The following is a 16,665-nucleotide window of genomic DNA, read 5'->3' as shown; positions in this document are numbered from 1 at the left end:
TTACTTTATTAATACAACTTATGCACACTATTAGGCTTCAATAACAAAGAGTGGAAATCCTATTTATGAACAATATGGGTAAATAATTACAAATTACAAGACAGGGAAAACATTTTCATTGGAATTAACACAATAATAAGAACAGCATCATCATTCAAAATGGCTATTAGCTTCTCTCCTCGTTTCATATATACTACAGTAAAATTTATTCTGCTACCCAAAGTATCTAACTATTCACGAAAATATGTTTTAATATGAGACAAATAGTGTCTAGGTTCATGCGCCCACATAATTTGTTTTCTCAATGATTATCATATGACTGAATTATAAGAATGTGAAGGCATCACCTCATTTTTCAGAGTTCTCAAACTGAACAACCCTGACTAGTGTTAACTTGGCTATCGCAGAAGGCAGTTAAGAGTAACAAGAACTTACCTGCATAGAGTATCCAATGCTGCTATTCTGCGTAAAAGTTTCCCAATAAAGACTGGGCCATCACCAATACGGCTCTTTGCCATTTCTGGTGTTTCCACTTCATCTGGATTAAAACTATCAGGAGTACCTGACAGCTGCGAATGCAGCTTGAGAAGCAATGAGATAATACTTTCATTGACAGAAACATAGGATGGATAATAACCGTCATCCTCCTCCTGTGAATATTGGAGAGTGAAAAATATATTTTCTGAGGCATATGTTAGAAGACAGCTTAATATTAGAACAAACAGTGGGTACCAATGGTCAATAAACATACATTATTTTGTTCCTCTCAACAACACTAACAACTAAAGCACATAGATAAACAAATACAAACCAGAAACAGCTGCAATAGTGTCATTTACTCACAATTAGTTTCAACTAGCTATGGTACACAAAAATTCAAACAAATCACATTTGATGAGAAATGTTTGAATCCAGTACAGGGCAATTCAATATGGATACAGTCCTTACAAACAGCTATAGCTGTTTTAATGCAAGGCAGCACATAGATAGGAATGATAGATAATGTAAAAGAAACTTCAAAATTTCAATTGTTACGCAAGCACAGTAAATAGGAAGCCAACATACGCTGGATGCTTCTGGAACAAGAAACATTTGCTGTAGATCTCACTTGTAGCAGTGGGGCATCCTTCCACTTGACTGGCAAGATTGAGGGGCACAACATTTAAGTAGGGGGTACAGCAAAGTCCTTCATGTTTAACTGAACAACAGCATTACTAACCTAAAGTTGGTTCTATGGGATCACACCACAAAAATTATGTGGTACATTTTTCTTCCTTTAGTCAAGTGTTTCAACATTCAGTTGTGTGAACATGCTTCAGTAATAGCTGATGCTAAGTGTTTCATCATTTACCTGAACATGCTTTACCAATGGCTGGTGTCACAGCTTGATATGAATTCCACGGATTACACCTTTCAGCAAGATGAAGCACTACTATGTTGTGGTATGGAGGTGTGCACACTTTTAAATCAACTCTTCCAAATTGTTGGATCACTCGTACAAGACATGACGACACTGTGTGTGGTGTCACCGCCAGACACCACACTTGCTAGGTGGTAGCCTTTAAATCGGCCGCAGTCCATTAGTATACGCCGGACCCGTGTGTCGCCACTGTCAGTGATAGCAGACCGAGCACCACCACACGGCAGGTCTAGAGAGACGTACTAGCACTCGCCCAGTTGTTGTACAGCCGACATTGCTAGCCATGGTTCACTGACAATCATGCTCTCATTTGCCGAGACGATAGTTAGCATAGCCTTCAGCTAAGTCAATTGCTACGACCTAGCAAGGCGCCATCACCAAGTTATATTGAGATGATAATACTGTATCAACAAGACCAATGTTCACCAATTGTGGATTAAAGTTAAGTATTCCAGCAGCTACGTACTTTTCTTTATAGCATTCATTACGTATCCTGTTTCAGACCTCACGCCAGCCTGCGTGAGTTTAAGCGCGTGCCTTTCGGCTTCCTCTCATTGTGTCTAGGCTGTCTTGTCTGGACACAACACTGTGTTCTGATTTTGGTCACTTAGATCTGTGGACCAAATACCCATGGATTTCTTTTTGTAGGGTTATGTGAAAGACAATGTGTATGTGTATGTGCTTTCTTCACTGAAAACAATTCCAGAAATCAAAATGTGCTCACATCAGCAACTTCACATATGCTTCAGAATGTATTGCTTGTAAGTAATTATTGCTTGGATGTTGTCTGTGTGACAAAGTGATTCACATAGAACACCTGTAATGCGTATAAAAATTTTAGAAATTTTGGGCACAAAACTGCTACGGTCTTAAGAACCCATTCTGTGGCTTAGTAAAGGGTAAAAAACCGAAATTTAAATCAGCAGCAATGGGATCGAAACTCAAGGAGGAGGGAAACTAAAAATGGAAGGAAATCTCAGAAAACTGCTATTGAAGGGGGGTTGTTTACCCCGAAAAGTGCTTAAAATGAACGATGTTATCTAACTGACACTGATAACTCAAGGACGCAATCGGTTGAGCGTGTGTCATCTGCTAAAAGGGAAGTTACATCAGGCGACAGCTGTAAACAGCGTGTTGCAGGTTAAAATAGGGGCACTAAAGTAAAAAGTGTCTCACCGTCCATGGATAGCTAAAAAGACAGTGCCCAATCTGCAGTCTAGTTAAAATTACCTCCTCCTGACTGCGAGGCTGGGAGGAAGAGGTCCAAGCAAAGGGAAGAGGTTTTATGTCCCGCAATTGCTCTGTAGATCGGCAAAGGAAACCACGCGAACAGCGGGCTGAGGAAGAGAGACTGCAGCCTTTGCCGCTAAATCGGCTGCCTTGTTTCCGCAGATACCAACATGCACTGGGATCCAGAAGAATGCCACAGAGACGCCCCCCAAGTGGAGCATGTGGAGGCAGTCCTGAATCCAGTGGACCAGGGGGAGGATGTGATATAGAGCTTGGAGGCTGAGAAGAGAGCTGAGCGAATCCAAGCATATAATATACTGTATGTGCTTATGGCAGTGGATGTATGGACAGCCTGGAGAGCAGCATAAAGCTCCAAAGTAAAAACCAAACACTGGTCGGGAAGCCGAAATCTAATAGGGTTGTCACCAACAATATAGGCACTCCCAACAGCAAAGGTGATCTTTGAGTCATCAGTGTAAATGAACATATCGTGCTCCATTTGTGTGCATAGAGCAGCAAATGCCCAACGATAAACTATAGGGGGGGGGGGGGGGGGGCGTACTATCCTTGGGAAGCTGGCAAAGGCATGGAGAAGGCAGGTCCGGGGGCCAAGCCAAGGTGGCACCGTATCCTCATTTGTCGAGTGTGTTTTTAGGAAATTGGAAGGAAAGGGAATGTAGCAGTTGATGGAAGCTAACTCCCAGTGATAGTAGAGAGGAAAGGTGGCCTGCATACTCTAATTCCAAGGAGGCATCAAGAAAAAGGGCTTGGGTTGGATGAGCAGGCACGGAAGACAGATGAATAGCGTAACAACTCGGAAGGACAGCTTGCCAATTAGACAGCGGAGGTTCAGCGGTCTCAGCGTGAAGGCTCTCCAAGGGGGCTGGTGTCAAAAGCTCCAGATGCTCAACGCAATCCACAGTGGTGGACAGAGTCTAGATGCCGAAGAATAGACGGCTGTGCAGAGGAGTAAGCTATGCTTCCATAGTTCAATTTCGAGCACACTAAAGGATGATATAGGCGGAGGATGGCCACTCGGTCCACTCTCCAGGAGGTATCACTTAGAACACAGAGGGTTTTAAGGGATCGCAGATAGTGAGCCGAAAGGTATGAAATGTGGGGAAACCAGCACTGTTTTCTGTCAAACATAGGTCCCAAGAACTTGGTAAACATCCGCGGACAGAAGGTTGACAGGGCCTAAATGTAGTGAAGGCGGATAAAACTCCTTACAATGCCAAAAATTTATACAGATGGTCTCACTGGGAGAAAATCTGAAGACAGTTTCGATGCTCCATGAGTGGAGGTGATCGAGACATCCTTGAAGACGCCGTTTCAAGAAGGCTGGTCCATTGGGAGATGTAGTAGATTGCAAAATCATCGACGAGGAGGGAGCCCGAGACATCGGGAAGGACACAATCCATAATAGGATTTATGGCTATAGCAAACAGTACAACACTTAGCACGGAGCCCTGGGGCACCCCATTTTCTTGAGAGAAAGTACAGGGGAGGGTAGTGTTCACCTGCGCCTTAGATGTGCGCTCTGTCATAAGTTCACAGACGAAAAGGGGTAGTGGACCTCAAAAGCCCCAAGAGAACAGTGTGCGGAGGATGCCTGACCTCCAACAGGTATCGTATGCCTTCTCCAGATCAAAAAATATAGCTACTGTTTGGCGTTTCCTGAGAACATTGTTCATGATATAATTCGAGAGAGCAGCTAAACAGCCGACTGTGGAAAGATGCTTTCGGAAACTGCATTGGGCAGGTGTTAAAAGATTTCGGGATTCCAGCCACCAGCCTAAACGGCAATTAATCGTAACACTCCAAAACCTTACATACACAACTCGTGAGAGAGATGGGGCAATAGCTGGAGGGGAGATGTTTGTCCTTTCCAGGGTTTGGGACAGGAATGACAATAGCTTCCTGCCATCTTCTGGGAAAGGTACTGTCAGTCTAAATTCGATTATAAAGGCAAAGGAGGTAACACAGACTATTGTATGATAAATGCAACAACAGCCATCTGCTCCTGGGATGGAAGAGCGAGAGGAAGACAGAGTGTGTTAGAGTTCCCCCATAAAAAAAACGTTATTATAGCTTTCACGAATTTGAGAGGAGAAAGCAAGACATCGCACTTCTGCTGCTCGTTTCTTCAGGAGAAACGCTGGTGGATAATTTAAAGTGCTCGAAATCTCAGCAAAGTGTTGGCACAATGAGATAGAAATTGCGACAGCGTCCACTGAGGTATCTTCCACGACACTTAGCCCAGAGATCGCAGAGAAATTGGACGTGCCGGATAATTGTCAAATTCAACTCCAAACTCTAGATGAGGGAGTGAAGGTGTTAAAGGAGCTGATAAAGAAGTCCCAGCTTGCCTGCGTGCTATCGCGGATGATGCGACAGCATCACGCATATAACTGCTTATAGCGGATACAAATGGCCAGCGTAGGATGACGGGGGGAAACGGCACGCCTCGTTCCACCAAGGAACTGAGGGGCACCTGGGAAAAAAGGGAGGCACGAGGTATTGAACATTCTGCAGCTGTAAGAATAATTTTTGTAACATGAGTGACCTGATCGACAATGCTAGGAAACTGACTGCCATCAAATGTTACTAGAGAGGAGAAAAGTGTCCAATTGGCTTGGGAAAACTGCAAGCAACTTGGGCGCATAGATGGAGTTGTGGATGTAATCTAAGGGCACATGGAAAATGTGTCACTGGAGTGTATATCAGCAAGAGCAAACCATTCAAAGCGGCAAGCTAGGTGAATGTACAAATGAGAGTAGATTGACGTGGAAGCAGACAGAAAAGTAGATTCCCCAGTGTTGAAGCAAACAAGATCCTCTAGGTGGAAGAGGTCAATCAATAGGGAGCCTCTTGGGGAAGGAAACGGAGATCCCTAAAGCGGCTGGTGGGCACAGAAGTCCCCAACCAGCAAATAGGGGGGTGGGAGCTGACCAAGCAGATGAAGAAGATCTGCTCATGCCATTGGTGTAGACTACGGAATGTACTTGATGCAAAGAGAGAAGGTGTATCCAGAAAGGGAAAGACGTACAGCGACAGCTTGGAAGGAACTGTTTAAGGGGATTGGATGATAAGGGATAGTATCATGGAGAAGAATTATACGTCTCCTGTGTGCCAGAGTGCCATCAACACAGGGGAGATCAAACTGGACTGATTGGAAATGAGCTTCGTTGCCTGAAGACAGAAGAAGACCGGGGACAATTGGAGCGAATTCTGACATAAGGTGGACAGAAAAGAGAAAATTCTCACCATGGTTGCAGTCAACTCAACGACTGCTGAGAGCCGGCAGTTGAGGGTGTGGAACGGCATCCATCCAAATACAGATCTGTAGGTTGTTCGGGGGCAGCTCCTGCCACCAGTGATCGGCTGGTTGATCGGCTGCCAGAGGTGCGTCTTGGTGACACGGAAGACTGCTGAGGGTGGCTACCTCTGGGTGACGTTGTAGGAGAGGCATGCCATGATGGAGAAGGAGAGGGACTTTGTTTCGTCTTCTTGGAAGCAGGACATTGAGATGAGGGAGGATTTGATGGTTGTGAGGTCTGAGTATGAAAAAAATCTTCACAAGTAGGCTCTTTTCTTTATGAAGTCCAGGCGTCTTATTTTGGGGTCCATGATTTAGCAGGAGACGATGAAGGTTGAGCCTTAAAGTGAGCGGGGATAGTGGGGAGGTTGAACGGGTGATCTTTGGGCTGGCCAATCTGACGACCATGGCACTAAAGGTGAGTTCGCAAGTCTGCGTGGCTACCTCCTTAGTAGGTCAAGGAGAGGCGACGACAGTGCTATATTTACCCACTGGGAGCACAGTGAGCTTTCTACTGGCGAATAACTTATGAGCAGAAAATGTAGACACCTTTTCCTTTACTCGTATTTCCCGAGTAATTCGCTCATCTTTAAAAATAAGACAATCTCTAGAGGAAGCAATGTGGTCGCCCATACAGTTGTTGCAATGAGAGGATGGAGGTGGACAACCACCCTCATGGGCATCCCTGATACAGGCAACGCATTTGGCCGTATTGGAACACAACTGGCTGGTATGATTAAACCGTTGAAGCAAACGTGTAGGGTTGGGGATGTAAGGGTGAATTGAAATTCTCATATCCCACTTTAATGAAACTTGAAACTTCCTGGCAGATTAAAACTGTGTGCCGGACCGAGACTCGAACTCAGGACCTTCGCCTTTCGCGGGCAAGTGCTCTACCAACTGAGCTACCCAAGCACAACTCACGCCCCGTCCTCACAGCTTTACTTCTGCCAGTACCTCGTCTCCTACTTTAATGTTTGATGGAAGTTGAACTCTGTCAAACGTCAAGAAGAGAGTGCGGATCAGTACCAATTCCTTTTTAACCCTTTTCATGACTCGATGTATGGTCGTTATCCTCTGATCAGACAGGTAATTTTGAATATCCTCATTGGATAATCTGTCGAGTGATCTTGTATAAACCACCCTGCACGATGAATTTGAAGTACGGTGCGCTTCCATCCAGGCAGGGAAGGTAATTTATGTGCCTGGAGGGCACTGTCTGTTTCTAACAACAAGGTGCCATTTCGTAACCGGGAACAAGACTTTACAGGACCTGCAATTTCTTTGACATCTTTCTAAATAATTGAAGGGTTAACTGTGAAGAAGTGTTGACCTTTGTCAGACCAAGAAACAACTAGGAACTTTGGCACTGATGGAAGAATTTTCAATGGCCGAGACTCATCTAGCTTTCTCTTGTGGGCAGAAGTTGTAGAAGTAGAAGAAACCAATGCGACAGTACCCCCCATGATTACTGGCATCTCCAATGGCGCACTCCTTCCTAGTGGGGGCCCCCTCTAAGCGCACTCCAGCATTAGGTGATTGTCCACATCTCAGGTCACACCTCCCGAGAAAAGGACAGAAGGACCAATCGCTATGTTCGGAAGGTACCAGCTCGGGTAATCACCCTTCCCTGGGCATGGCCTGGCTTTTATCAGGGGATATGTACACGTCCTACTTGTCTACCCAGTGCAGGGAATTACACGTTACCCCATTAATGGCTACGTGTGGGTCGACCTTCAGACACACACAGGAAGGAAAGAAAGAGAAAGGGAGGAACAAAGAAAAGGAAAGAAGAGAAGAATTCTCAAACACTGCAGCGAAGAAGAAGGTAAAGAGAAGAATCAAGGTAAAGAGAAGAATCAAGGAAAAGAGAAGGACAAAGACTTTCCAGTAGAGAGATAAAAACAGAATCCATGACTTACAGTCACAAGCGTCTGTCTCTGGACATAGGCACAAAACATACTCCCAAAGAGAGGGAAAAGGGGAAGGGAAGGGGGGAGGGATTGGAGACAGGGAATGTGTGGAAAGGGAAGGTATGCAGACCGGACAGGAAAGAGCTGCACTAGCTCGGGGTCCCATGCTCACCACGCTTGTGTACACAAAAGAATTGTGGACCCCTGGGAGGTTTTTCAGTCTCTGTTGTTCTAATGATTTAGTCTTATGATGTATCGTTATGCATCAAATAGCAGTTTGTAACTGCTTCATTTTGAATTTCTCTCTATAATACTACACATAACTACAAATAGCAGAATATCTGTAGTCTCATATGTGAATATAATGCCTCCTAATAATTACCTTTCTTGAAGGATATGTATCTCTATTGTAAATTAAGGCTGTTACAGACAGCAAATGCTCTCTCTGATACTCAACAGTTCAAATGGTAACAGTGATTATTGAGTATTACTTAAAAAAATTATGATCATAGTCAGTTGAAACCAAATATGAATAATTAAGTTGAAATTTCCTGGCAGATTAAAACTGTGTGCCGGACTAAGACTCGATCTCGGGACCTTTGCCTTTCGTGAGCAAGTGTTCTACCAGCTGAGCTACCCAAGCACGACTCACGATCCATCATCACAGCTTCAATTCCACCAGTACCTCACCTCCTTCCTTCCAAACTTCACAGAAGCTCTCCCGCAAACCTTGCAGAACTAGGACTCCTGAAAGAAAGGATATTGTGGAGACATGACTTAGCCACAGCCTGGGGGATGTTTCCAGAATGAGATTTTCACTTTGCAGCAGAATGTGCACTGATATGAAACTTCCTGGCAGATTAAAACTGTGTGCACACAGTCATACCACATGGTGGCCTATCCCAACATTGATCCACATTACACATTAACAGCATTTGTGAAGTGACTTGCCGTGTTTGTGTGTCATTTGTAATCAAGCGGTAGCCGGCAGCGGATGTGGCAACACTATAGGGCAAGTAACAGACGTCAACTATCAAGGAATTTTATTTGGACGACAGTTGTTCTCTGAAGCTTATTTGTGCATATTGCGTTGTTATTGCTACCTTAACCTTTATGTCAAAATCTTGTAAGAACAATAAATGAATATTAAAATACTACAAACCTGGTTGTACCCACCGTTAATCCCACAGTAAATTGTTCTCATTATATTGTATTATGTTTTGTAGATGCTTGAAATTGGGGTAATACCGAAACTACAATCATAAAATAAAATTATAACAGCTGATCACGATAAAACCCTTCAAAAAATTTATAGATGCTGTGGGCCCATATTACAAGAAAATAATTTACTATTACTATATTTCAGGAACTAGCTCTTCCACAGTTACACTTTATGCCTTTAATTATTTACCCACAACTAGTTTGAGAGTGACACCGTATTATCATGTGCCTGGTTATGCCAGATATACATCATTCTTCGTAGCTGGCATACACTGAAGTTGGATCATATCTAACAAGGGTTACCTCACTAGTGGAGATAAGTCCATTCATTACAGATTGTGTTGTGACTGCTAAGTGAAATACAAAAAAGATTAAGGACATAAGTGACACTTACTTTCAAGCACCTGTCCAAGCAGTCACCACAAGACTTCCCACCAGCTTTTCCCTGTTTCCTTTTCTTCATGTGAACTTTACGTGTACCTGATGTGGAAGGAACAACTTCAGAATTAAACGAAGTACCTGCAGGTACAACTTCATTTCCAGAAATACTGGGGTTCCATTCCAAACTTGGCTGACTTTCAACTGGGCCTGCAATTTAAAACATTAAAAGTAAGTACAGCTGCATAAGAAATACTGTTTCATCTGCTTGTTACTGTTGATGTCATCATTGTTGTTGTTACAAAATTCAGTCTGAATTGTATTAGATGTTAAAATTTTTGGTCTTTTGCAGAAATGCTTTTCTTGTTGCTGATAATTTCAGGGTTGCCACAACTTTCCCAAAGTGAAATTCCCTGATATTTCCATACAAGTTATAGAAATTTCCCCTGACAAATTTTCAGATCTCAGGGGTTAAGACATAAGTTGACAATCTGTCTTTGAAGCTATGGTACAAGAAACAATAGTGCAAACAATTTTTTGTATATATATATCTAAAAACAAAGATGATGTGACTTACCAAACGAAAGCGCTGGCAGATCGATAGACACACAAACAAACACAAACATACACACAAAATTCAAGCTTTCGCAACCAACGGTTGCTTCATCAGGAAAGAGGGAAGGAGAGGGAAAGACAAAAGGATGTGGGCTTTAAGGGAGAGGGTAAGGAGTCATTCCAATCCCGGGAGCGGAAAGACTTACCTTAGGGGGAAAAAAAGGACGGGTATACACTCGCGCACACACACACATATCCATCCACACATATACAGACACAAGCAGACGTATTTAAAGACCAAATACGTCTGCTTGTGTCTGTATATGTGTGGATGGATATGTGTGTGTGTGCGAGTGTATACCCGTCCTTTTTTCCTTTTTTTTTCCCCCCTAAGGTAAGTCTTTCCGCTCCCGGGATTGGAATGACTCCTTACCCTCTCCCTTAAAACCCACATCCTTTCGTCTTTCCCTCTCCTTCCCTCTTTCCTGATGAGGCAACAGTTTGTTGCGAAAGCTTGAATTTTATGTGTATGTTTGCGTTTGTTTGTGTGTCTGTCGACCTGCCAGCACTTTCATTTGGTAAGTCACATCATCTTTGTTTTTTTTTATATATATATATATATAAAACTTAGAAGCAGATGGCGTTTCTTGATGTGAGCAGAAATCTTAAGTACTAACATCAACATCTTTTGTAATGAACTGTTTTTTGATGGAGAAAGCAAGCCAAATGATGTGTGTGTTTCAGTAAGACCACTGATGTTATTTTATTTCAATAAAACCACACACATTGTGTGGCAAAAACACACATTTCCTTGGAGTCACAAGACAGATTTAAACTACCTTCACTGGTTTCAAAAATAACCTCAGAAAAAAGAAGGCCTCTTGAAAGAAGTGAATAAGGCGGAGAAGAATTGTGTAAACCAACACTGTAGGTTACCACCTATAAAATGTTGGTTCTACTATGTTAATTACTGTTGGTTATTGCCCACTGTGTTATATCTATTATCTTACAGGTATTGTGTGATTTTTCTTTTGAGAAATACATGAGTACATAGCAAACAAACCACGAGCGACTGACAGTTTTCTTCTTCTTCTTGTAATCCACACTTTCTAACATATATAAATGAAATTTCTATAAAATGCCACACTGTACAATGTACTTGTGGTGAGACAGTCCATCAGTCATGGCCTCTGGCCTGCTGAGAAGCACCACAGTCCTGGGCCCATGGATAAACCATGAAAATCTACTGCATTATGCCACACACAAAGAGACCCAGCCTCCAACGGGCACGGCCTGCGCATTAGTGGGATCCTAATTGCTTCAGATCGGCAGGCCCGATCCATTACAGATACCCACACAAACAGCCTGCGATTTTGACCCGTCGCAGAAATCCACCCTTGCAGCCAGCTATTCACGAGCCACAGACAGCGTGTTGATGAAGAGAAACCACAGTGATCAATCCATGCAACAGATAACTTGTTCAAACACTTCGAGAATCAATAGTAATGAGGATAGGCAGCAACTCACCGTAAATATGATTGCTGAGCCACGGACAGACATGGGGAAAAGACAATCACACTCTCACAGCCAAATTTTCAGCCATAGCTTTTGTCACAAAATGAGAGCACACACACATTCACAAATCACTCAGACACTACTTGTGCACACGACTGGCGTCTCCAGCTACTGTCTCTGAGAATCAGATCCAAACAAACCACTCCTCACACCTCCCTGCCACTCATTGGCAGCTGTTAGGCTGGTGGCAAGAAGTGGTAGCAGCACTTACTGCAAGCTGAGGGAAGTGGTAGGAAGGGGAGAAGCAGTAAGAATGAGGGAGTAGGGAAGCAGTGCATATACTCAGCTGCACCCACCAGCAACGACGCACGACACCTCTGCGAACAAAACATTTCATCTCCTGAGACAAAAGTGAGATTTTTCCAATTTTTTTCCCCAAATTCCCCTGATGTATCTGAAAATTCCCTGATATTCCCTGATTTCCAGAACCTGTGGCAACCTTGAATTTTCATTTTATATACTCTCTATATCAGTCATCATCAGTTGTCTTGTTGCCCAGAAAATAAAATTCGTCTACTGCTTTTAATGTCATTTTCTCATCTAATTCCCTCAGTGTACAGTGCAATGAACATCTAAACTGTTTCTTAACACTTTTTTTTACCCTTGAAAAGGCCTTATAAAATCAAAACTCTTAAGGTAATGGATTTAGATGAAATGGGAGAGGGACCTAATAAAATATTTTGGACCAAACCAAAATTCATTACATCCCCTGTTGATGTGTCCCTAAATGATGAACTAATCCCAATATGTGGCACTGACATCCTCTTTGATTTTTGGAACGCAACATGACAGTGATTTTGAATGTCATTGCTTCAACGAGTCCTTGGTGGGTTTCTGGAGGTACATGGCACCACATGTTTAGGCATCAGTCTCTCAATTCTTATAAATTATGGCCTGGTGGTTTGTGGATGTGAAGCTGGCACCCAACTGTGCCCCATATATTACCCTCGTGTGCGGATCAGAACAATGTGAGTTCACTACCATGCTCTTCCAACCACGGTGCATGATGCTGGCTTTGTGATGCAGACAGTTATCCTGTTGGAAAATGCCACTGGTGTCGGAGAGGATGTCAATCAAGATGGTATACAAGTGGTAAAACATACGATTCACGTAGTCCCTGGCTGTCTACACTGAGATGACAAGATTCATGGGATACCTCCCATTGTCATGTTGAGCCTCCTTTTGCGTGGCATAATGGGTCAACTTTACATAGCATGAACTCCACAAGTTGTTAGAAGTCCCCTGCAGAAACACTGAGCCAAGCTGCAAGCCATGCTGCCTCTATAGCCCTCCATAATTGCGAAAGAACTGCCAGTGCAGGATTTTGTGCATGAACTGACCTCTCGATTATGTCCCATAAATGTTCGATGGGATTAATACTGGGCGATCTGGGTTGTCAAATCATTTGCTCAAATTGTTCACAGTGTTCTTCAAACCAATCACAAGCAATTGTGGCCCACTGATGTGGTGCATAGTCATCCATAAAATTTCTTCGCTGTTTGGGAACAGGACGACCGTGAATAGCTGTGAATAGTCTCCAATTAGTCAACATAACCATTTCCAGTCAATGATCGGTTCATTTGGACCAGAAGACTCATCAGTTCCTGTAAACACAGCCCACAAGCATTCTGGAACCACCACCAGCTTGGACAGTACTTGTCAACAACTTGGGTCCAAGGCTTCATGGGACTGTGGCACACTCTGAACCCTACCATCAGCTCTTACCTAGCGAAAGATGGCCTCACCTGATCAACTTGCCATTTTCCTGTTGTCTAGGGTCCAACTGATATGGTCATGAGCCCAGAGAGGTGGTGCAGGAGATGTCATGCTGTTAGCAAAGGTACTCACATCCGTTGTCTGCTGCCATTGCTCATTAACACCAAATTTTCTCGCATTGTTCTTATGGATACATTTGTCGTATGTCCCACAATGATTTCTGTGGTTATTTAATGCAGTGCTGCTTGTCTGTTTGGACTGACAACTCTAAGCAAACACCACTGCTCTCAGTCATTAAGTGAGGGTCGTCAGCCACTGTGTAATGCCTGAAAATTTGGTATTCTTGGCATACTCTTGACACTGTAGACCTCAGGATATTGAATTCAAAATGATTTCCAAAATGAAATGAGCCATCCGTCTAGCTTCAACTACCATTCGGTGTTCAAAGTCTGTTAATTAACGTTGAGCAGCCATAATCACGTTAGAAACCTTTTCACATGAATCACCCGCCCGTAACCACATCAGAAACTACTTCTCATAAATCACCAGAGTGCAAATACCAACACCAGCTGTATATGTGTGTATGACTTTGTCATCTCTGTATTATGTCCCCATCCACACTGCTCTATGTCCATAACGCACTGCATGTTTGGAACTGCCTTTCACCTGCACGGCGGCGTATCCGTACACAATCAACAACTTCTTGTAAAAAAAAGTGCAATTCATTCAACCGGGTGACATGACTCCACTAATACAAGGCTCCATCTTCATGTCAAATATCAAGAACAATACAAGCCAGCTAAACACCACTATAGAAATGTAAAACATGTGAATAGCTTCAAATATTTGGGTGAATGGAATACAGTAATAGACTGGATAAAGAATCCTTAACAACAAGAACCAGAAAAACTGAAATACCTTTTGAAACCATGCTACATTTACAACAAAGAACTCTTTCTATAAATACCAAAATTCACCATTACAACTGTGCCATAAAACCAATGTGCCTATATACATCTGAATGTTTTATCCTTTCACAGATATGTTTGTTAGGGAAATCAGAAGGAAAATGAGACAAAAATCTTACAAAGTATACTGGATCCAAAAAATAAAAAGAGGATTTATATAAAAATGCCAAGACGTGATGTTTGGGACTTACTGAGACGATAAATAAAGAACTATTGCCAAGCCGATAAATGATGACTAACACAATATATTAATGAAAAAACGTGGGGGTGAAATGGAAGGGGGGAAAGCTGACACCAACTGATTATCAGTTTATTATGGTCCTTATCTGGTCCTCTTAGTAAATGATGATAATGATAATAATAATAATAACAATAATAATAACAACAACAACAACAACAACAACAACAACAATAATAATAATAATAATAGCTGCAGTTACGATACGACTAACATGCTGTGAGAAGCATAAGAAAGATATCAACTAGGATCTTGTGAAATTTTCCAAGAATAATTTATGAAACTCAAGGCGATAATCCAAAATACTAGTATGACCACTAAATACAGACTGGCCAAAATTCAAACCTGAAGACATGCCCAGACCTCAAAACAAAATTATCTGTAGGACAATGAATAGTGGCAGATTAAAGCAGTGCAAAACAACTGAGAATTATTCTCTTAAGAAGTTGAGTATATTCTTAAATGTATTGTGCATACATAACTACCAATCACTAAACAAAATAAATCATACATCCACCAGCACAGCAAATGGCAACACTTTAATAATAATTACCAATCACCCCACTGTACTCAAGACATTTCAACTCTGTAAGAGAAAAAAATGTATGATAAAGCTGCAATGTGGATAATAGCTCTATTTCAAGCAAGTACCTTTACAATATAGCAGTGTTTTTCAACCTTTTTGAATATGCAACCCCTTTCCAAGCAAGAATATTCTGTTGACCTCCAGAACCATAATAAAAGTATGCCAGCGATTTCAAAGGCAACATATTTAATTTTCTTTCTACTGATACTATACTGATCGAGAAATCTAGTCCAATGTGAAAAGCAGTCACAGTGCTCTACGGGCAGAGATTTGATTAATATTCTTTGCTGCGTTAGAGGGGTGGGGGTGAGAAGAGGTCAGTGGGGGGATAGTCACACATTTTTGGTGAGTACAATCAGTTGTGTGAGTACGCCAGCAAGTATGGGCGTGATTATTGTCTTCACGCTTCGCTCTGAGTGAGCATAAAATGGACAAGTTTCTTAAAAGATCTGTGCAACCCTCTATGTCTGGTACAAGTGGCAGTGGCGGAAGTGAATCAAAACTTGGAGGGGAGGGGGGAGGGGGGAGGAGGACTTTATGACAACAGTTACCTGAAGTATGGTTTTACTGTCATGAACCATGAACAATAAACCTCAATTTATAATTTGCAGCAAAGTATTGCGACGTGAGAGTATGAAACCATCAAAGCTTCTGCATCACCCCTCAACTAAACATTCCAAGGAAGCTGATAAACTGTTGGATTTCTTCTAAAGGAAACTGAAAACACTTAACTGGTAGCAAACTACTATGATTCAGGTTATAAAACCGTAATGTTAGTTGTTGGTTTCAAATAGTATTAATGTTTCTAATTTTTATTCTTTTTCTGATTTAACAATTTTTTAATCCTATTGTAGGTATCCGGTGTCAACGAGAGCACATTACTAGCTAGCTACCAAGTTGCTACAGCAGGGAAGCCACATACAAATGCAGAGAATCTTATTTTGTCAGCACCCCTGGATATGGTTGAAATTATGTTAGGTAAGCAAGAGGCAAACATGCTGCAAAGCGTACCACTTTCTGATAATATCACTGAACGTGGAATAAACAATATGGTCAGTGACATTCGAGAACAGATAGTCAAAAAAGTAAAGAAGAAACCACGTTTTGCTTTGCAGTATCATGGAAGACATTTTATTTCGCAAAGCACTCCCTGCGAACACTAATGGTCAGTGTTTGTATGACATATTTTTAGAAAGCACTCACAACTACGAGATTGATTGGAGAAATGTATCGCCATTTGTAGTGATGGTGCTAAAGCTATGACTGGTAGTAAAAGTGGGCTCGTCACGAAATTAAAATCAATAATGCCAAATTTTTCGTGGACACACTGCTTTCTTCATCGACACACTCTGGCAGCCACAATTTTAACTTCTGATTTAAATTACGTGCTTAAAGATGTGATCAAAGTTGTAAACTCTATTAAAGGTAAAGTGCTGCAAACTCGACTGTTTAGGATCATTTGTGAAGACATGAGTTCGCTCCATCAAAATCTCCAAGGGCAAGAAGAAAACACTATAACAGCTAAGGATAAAATCAAAGAATTCCA

General features: G+C 42.2%; 1 protein-coding gene across 2 annotated transcripts in view; it reads right to left on the bottom strand.

Moving 5' to 3' along the window:
- LOC124787897 (E3 ubiquitin-protein ligase Ubr3) overlaps window positions 1–16,665 on the bottom strand; it is a 289,094-nt gene that overhangs the window by 55,401 nt on the left and 217,028 nt on the right. For both annotated transcript variants that reach the window (XM_047254874.1, XM_047254875.1), the window contains 2 exons: window positions 9,498–9,691; window positions 436–650 (listed from right to left, as the gene is read on the bottom strand). In XM_047254874.1, coding sequence (XP_047110830.1) covers window positions 436–650; window positions 9,498–9,691 — 409 coding nt within the window. The remainder of the gene's footprint in view (window positions 1–435; window positions 651–9,497; window positions 9,692–16,665) is intronic.

The sequence above is a fragment of the Schistocerca piceifrons genome, chromosome 3, assembly GCF_021461385.2.
Source record: "Schistocerca piceifrons isolate TAMUIC-IGC-003096 chromosome 3, iqSchPice1.1, whole genome shotgun sequence".
Classification (NCBI taxonomy): domain Eukaryota; kingdom Metazoa; phylum Arthropoda; class Insecta; order Orthoptera; family Acrididae; genus Schistocerca; species Schistocerca piceifrons.
The sequence above is the reverse complement of the archived record's forward strand: the minus strand, read 5'-3'. Positions and strand labels throughout refer to the sequence as shown.